At 41.3% G+C, this 6,702-nt stretch overlaps 1 protein-coding gene across 1 annotated transcript in view; it reads left to right on the forward strand.

Moving 5' to 3' along the window:
* Positions 1–6,702, forward strand: part of whrna (whirlin a) — a gene marked incomplete at its 5' end in the record, with an annotated part of 132,335 nt that extends 125,633 nt beyond the window's left edge. The window contains 2 exon segments of the mRNA XM_014024831.1: positions 1,337–1,459; positions 6,151–6,702. Of these exon segments, the coding sequence (XP_013880285.1) occupies positions 1,337–1,459; positions 6,151–6,333 (306 nt within the window).

The following is a 6,702-nucleotide window of genomic DNA, read 5'->3' on the forward strand; positions in this document are numbered from 1 at the left end:
GAGGTCTACCTATGATGTCAATTACAGGCCTCTCTCATCTTTTTAAGTGGGAGAACTTGCACAATTGGTGACTGACTAAATACTTATTTTCCCCACTGTATACAGTATCTCTATTAGTTCCAGTGCTAACGTCAGGCATTGTACAAAGTTCTATCTGGATAGAGCTCACAGTGAAGCAGCCAGTAGTCGTCATTTACCCAGAATGCTTTGCAGCGTAAAGACCATGGAGACGTTTATGTGACAATAATTTTTTTAATACATAAAAACGAAACAGCCGACAGAATTTTTAACATTCTTGTTTTCATAGTTGAAGTAAATGTTTATCAAAAAATGTCTAATGTTACAATAGTCAGAGATTTCTTTAAAGCATTCTCTAAAGCTTTAAAATCTGGGTTTTAGAGATGAGGATCGGACGTGTAAACCCTCAAATACAGAAATGTTTTAAATGTTGGTGTGAGAGAGAAAAAAAACTCTTATTCTCTTATCTTATTCAGTTAATCCTGATACTTAACCTAATCCCAACTGTGATCTCTTCTCTCCTCCGTCTGTTTTTATGTCTCACTCATGTTTATTTCTCACCCGTTTCATTCATTCATTCATCCATTCATCCATTCATCCATTCACTCGCTGCTCTGTACTGTAATAAAGCTCAAAGCTCTCTGTTGATCGATGTCAGGAAAAACAACAAAAGACAGGAGTTTTTTTTTTTACGATCAGAGAGCCGTTGGGCTTTTCWGTCGAGTTTTTTTCTTCTCCCTGTGGGGAATGACTTTGCAGGAAAATTGGGGACTAAATGGACTGTGTATCATAAAAAGCTTTTTACTGCCAAACAGCCAATCCTTCTTCTCCCTGAGCGTCAACAAGAGGMTGCTGAAAGGAAGAAAACTGTTATTTAAGAAAGATTTTGTAAACATTATGGTCTGCTCCTCCTCGTGACKGTAAGAAACTGTCCTCTATTTCCTGTTTTTATATTTGTGCTCCTGCAGGAAGTAGGCTGCACCGCACGAAGCACCGGGTAGTTCAATTAACAATTAGTCTTAAAACCTCAGTAACAGAAAAGAAACTTACATATAAAGAAGGAAGCGTTGTCACGACGAGGAGTTGAGTTGTGGAAATGATATTCAGGTCAGTGTTTTTGGCCTCTGGCTCCTGAAGCTCTTACTCCAACACATTTCTGYATATATCTTAATAAAGAATCAATCTTTCTGCGCAGAGAAAACAGATTTATATGGATGTGATGACCAACGGGAGGCGAGGCGAACATAATGTTCACTTATTGTGCAGAAATAATGATTTATAAGTTATAACTGGTTTTAATCTCTTTCTCTTGCTGAAGCCGGGGCTTCTGGAGCCCACCTCCACACTGGTGAGGGTGCCAAAGAGTGCCAGCACGCTCGGTATCGCCATCGAGGGCGGAGCAAACACTCGCCAGCCGCTGCCACGGATCGTCACCATACAGGTGAGAAGCTCTGAAGAACCAAACAAACACCCACCTTTCTGTGCAGAAAGATCTGAGATCAGTTGTGACATTAGACAAGACTGTAAAAATATTGTAGGCTGGTTAGTTTTTTTTAGACGACGCCATGTTTATGTATTTACACTGAAAAAAGTTCTGGATAAGTGATGTTTACTACTGCGTGAGGTCTACCTGGCTATCACACCAACCCCCGAGCTAAAAAATATACTGTATATATATATACATGGTGTTAGCTCCACAACTAATATACTATATATATGGTGTTAGCTCCACAGCTAATATACTGTATATATGGTGTTAGCTCCACAGCTAATAAATATACTGTATATATATGGTGTTAGCTCCACAGCTAATAAATATACTGTATATATATGGTGTTAGCTCCACAGCTAATAAATATACTGTATATATATGGTGTTAGCTCCACAGCTAATATACTGTGTATAAATGAGCTTTTTTACTAATCATCTCATTTGGTAGTTTCAACTCATATATTGTGCAGAACATAGAAACATACAAAAATATAACTTTGTCACACATTATAGCTTTTTATTTTTAACTTTGTGTTGTAGTCTCAACTAAAAACCCATCATCATCAGTTATCTAATTTCCCTCTGGGATTAATAAAGTATGAATTGAATCGAATCATCCCCAGAGGGTATTGTCTCAGTAAGAAATGGCAACATTCTTAAGAAAAAAATATAAARATACAAATGTTCAGTTTTCAGGTGTCACAAATAACTTTTAGTAGAATAGAGAAATAACCTAATAATTATAATTATAAGTGACAGTAGTCTGAGACAGTCAGCTGAACTCAAACTGAGGCTGCTGCTAATTTAATCTTTGATCACAACAGATGATTACATCAAGACTTTAGTGTTCATATGGACAGCTGACGATGATTTGGTTGTTGATCCTTCAAAATAAAGTTCAACTTCCTATTAAGCTGAGAAAAAGGATTTTCAGCGGTCTGTGTTTTCAGAGTTAAATCCATATATTCAAAGCTCAGCCTGAATGGACAGGTTTGTTACCTCGAACGCTCCGTTCAGTCATCAACATGTCATCAAAGGCTCCGGCTCTGGGATTATCTGCAGCACCGAWCATTTTCAGAAACAACACAAAAGACCCCGAGGCTTACAATTTTAAGATTAGAGCAGCGATCGGTCCTACATCCCGTTCAGATCCGTCTCCCAGCCTCCCACTCATCACAGACGCTGATTGAAATAAAGAACAGGGGAAAAAAAGGTGGCTGATTGCCAAGGGGCGAATAAAAGGTTTGGAAATCAGCACATTGAGAATCAAATAAGCTGCTGGAGGACAGGACGSATGTTTTATTTAGGTGTAGGTGGGGACGTCCAAACCTCTGCAAAACACAGGAGAATGTATCCAATTCTAGTAACTCCTCTTCTTTCTTTAGTTGGATAAAAATATGTTCACATAAATAAAATAAAGGRTATAGACTCTAAATGTAGTCTGCTTCTTCAGGAGACTAATAAAAATTAATGTTCTTTATTACAAGCAGGTATTTGTGGTAGAAGCTGCAGATTTACTATGATCACYTTCAAAACACGAAGCTGAAACCATGCTTTTCTTCAGCTCAGTTTAAAGAAAAACATATTTTTCACTCTGAGGATTACTGCGGCTCAATTTTCTTATACCTGTGTTTTTCATAAAAATGTTCATTTTAAAGTAGATTATAAGAGAATGATACCTTTTGTGTGTTCCTGAGCCAAAGCAGAGCTCAGCTTCAGTAACGATGTGGAAACAACACTAACTCGGTCCTGTTAAGAAAATATCTGCAGCCGCTCGACGCTCAGYACATCAGAGAGGAGAGAAAAACGTGTCATTTTAGTTTTAAGGCCTCAGACGACGGCGTCACATCAAAGCAGGATTCTCTGAACCATGAAGGCTCTCTGCAGAGCTGAAAGGAGTCTCTGCCCTCTGTGGCTCCCATCAGTCCTGCTCCTCCTGCTCCTCCTGCTCCTCCTGCTCGCTCTCGTCTCAGGTGACCTCAGTCTCGACTGCTGAAGATGGAAGAAAAAACTCCACTGCTGAAAATTCCTTCGTTTTATGACACAGTTTGTCTGTAGACAGGTTATGAACAGTTAATATCTTACCTGTTGTAGATGAGTTTTTTTGAACGACCTCACTTTGTGAAAATATGTTTATTCTGACCTAAATGATGAGCTAACGGCTAGTCTGAAGGAGTCGAGCACCAAACTGACTTCCTGTCATTTGCAGTGATTTATTTTTTTAAATTTCATCTTTGCATTGCGGTCAGCTTTGCTTTAGTTCAGACAGAAATATTCTGGAAATGCTACAGCTAGCTGCTGGTGTCTTTTGCAAAGAACCACAGAAATCTACATAAAAACAGAACGGTGTTAGCTTGAAGCTATAAATGTTATCCAAGAGTTGAGTCATTTCATGACAGCTGGAATCCCCTTTGGTGTCGGCCTCGCTCTGACCAGCCATTAGCTCGTCGGTCCGATCAGTTTTAAAGGAGACATATCATGAAAAATCCACTTTTTTTGCCGTTAAATGCATTTAGTTGTACTTGGAGTCTCTAGGAGACAGAAAAGTATAATTTAGTCTCTCCTGGTGTTGCATTCTGTTTGGGTCAGATGGTGTTTTCTGAAATATTACGTCAAATRATTTGTGACAGAACTTCTAAATAAGGTCTGGATTTACCAACTACAATTTATTGGTCTTCATTCTCTGGTTCTGGGTCAGAATCTGGTTCTGGGTCAGACTCTGGCTCCAACTTGTAAGGCTGGATGGACAAGTCTTCCCTTGTTGACGTCTTTTAATTCATTTGTAAATCAAGTTTCTGCTTAGCTATATAACCGTAAACTCCTCTATCAAACTAGAACGAACCGGTCTGGAAGCGGGAGGGGGCCGGGGTTTGAAGCACCATGTTTGGATTTAAAGAGACAGTCTCAAAACGACTTTATTTGAGACACACCTCAGAAAAGGGGCGGGGCTTGTGGAGTTACAATCAGGAGGAATTCAGACCAAAGCATCACAGTTCCACTTCATAAAGACCCCAAGTGAAGGATTTAAAATAAGATATCTCTCCTTTAATCTATTSTTTAATCTGAAGTTGTTCAGAAATCCATCTGCAACAGGTAAGATATTGTTTATGACGGAACCCTAATTCAAATTATCTGAACTGAGTTCGTTACAGAATCAGATACAGTTACCCTGACAGATAATTTRTACTTAATCATGTTTAGATCAACTCTGAATCTGCTGTATTTTAGTTTCCCTCCAGACGCTCCGTCGCTTCCTGCTTTTATCTCTGCCATGTTCTCACAGCAGCTTCCTGTGACTACAGGCCTGATTTTCAGGAAAATAATACGTTTGGTGCCAAATCAGAAGAATGTGGAGGGAGGTCGATTACTGTGACTCATTTCTGCTGAGAGCCGAGCCTCGACTGCAGGATGAAACGTTTCCTGCAGCTTTTAAACTGTCTTGTTGTCACGGTTAAACTCACCTGGACCATCTGCAGGAGGACCTGCAGGAGGATCAGGAGTTAAACTCACCTGGAACGACTACAAATAAATAAAATGAAAGGCAGTAACCTGGTAAAAAACAGCCCCTTGTTCTTCGCTTTGCTTCCTACAGATGGTCTGGACTCTCTGCTATAGAGAAGTGATTACTTCCTGGAGGCGTGGCCTCTGCTGAAGTTTAAACGARTGGATCTGATTTACCCAATCGCTAACGGTTGGCAGCGACGCATGTACGCCAGCTTCACCGTGAAGGAGGCTAAGCTAAAAAGCTAACGGGAAATTGCGTGCGCTGTAAACGAACAAGACAGCTGTAAATAAGAGCTGCTGCTTTGTCAGACAAATTTAATTTAGTTTGGAAGCCTTAACAACACGGACTGACTTCATTCTCTTCCTCCACTGCCGTTGTTAAACTACAAGAAGACACTGCACAGAAAATCGACGTTGTTCAAAGCTCCACCTTCTGTTCTCTGATTGGCCCAAGTGAAAATCTGAAGAAATCCTTGTCTGTGGGAGAAATCCCAGACAGTGCAGTGAAGGGAAACTAGAAATGAGCAGAACTGCGTAGGAAGGCAAGGGCCAGGCTAGAAAGACAGCTGAATAAAGAAAAAATGCAGCTGATTTCCTCTTTTTTTTCCACCGTCACCACGGTTAAAAAAAAAGAAGTATTTCCCTGATGGACTCTACAGCCAGTGTAACACCGATCATTGAGTGACAAAAAAAACAAAATCCAGCCATCATTATTGTTGTTTTCCTACATCTATGAGCTCTGAGAGGGCAGAGGGAGGAATTGTGTTGATTTATGTCTCGTCTCGTCTTCGGCTCGTTTATACTCGATGAGGAAAGACGTCKGACTTTTTGTCACTCAGCAGGGAGGACAAGACCTGAGACACAAAGTATGATCCAGCCTCGAGTCAAACTGTTTACTTCAGGACTGTTTGTTGTAAACATTGTTGTAATTAAATTACTTTTGTTGTCACTGATGTGGGTCTYCACTGAGTGTAAACAAAACACTTACCTGTCCTCTTCGTAAACAAATCTGAGCACAAAGAGGTTTTTGTTGTATTTTTTTATTTTTTTGGACCGATCMTTCTGAGTTTTGTAAAGACTGGAGGTTTTGTTTTACGTTTACCTGAAGCTCCGCCTCTTGTCTCTCTTCCCTCTCAGAGGGGGGGCTCGGCTCATAACTGCGGCCAGCTGAAGGTGGGCCAGGTCATCCTGGAGGTGAACGGGGTCTCCCTGAGGGGCCACGAGCACAGGACGGCCGCCCGCCTCATCGCCGAGGCCTTCAAGACCAAAGAGAGGGACCACGTGGACTTCCTGGTGACCGAGTTCAACGTGGCGCTATAGCTGCGAGCGCCGCTGACGAGCCGAGACACGACCGATCAAAGGCACAAGTTTCCCACCTGATCTGAGCCCGTCTGAACCCGAACACCTGAACTTCCTGCAGGAACCGTCAACTCGTTACCTCCGGCTGTCAGACCTGACGCAGGCGAGAGCAGCCCACCTTCACCTTCTTTTGTTTTCTGTTGGTTCTCTGACTCCGCCCACAGCCCCGCCCCACGTCGGTTTAGTTATTTCTGCTTATGAAACGACTGAACTGATTCTGACGTCTGACTTCACAGTTTGGATTTGTAAAATGGACAAATGTAGATACAGATGGATTTATGCTGCACAGTAAATTCTCCTCTATGATACCATTAAAGCCTGTGAGCTCTG

The sequence above is a fragment of the Austrofundulus limnaeus genome, unplaced genomic scaffold (genome assembly GCF_001266775.1).
Source record: "Austrofundulus limnaeus strain Quisiro unplaced genomic scaffold, Austrofundulus_limnaeus-1.0 Scaffold441, whole genome shotgun sequence".
NCBI lineage: Eukaryota > Metazoa > Chordata > Actinopteri > Cyprinodontiformes > Rivulidae > Austrofundulus > Austrofundulus limnaeus.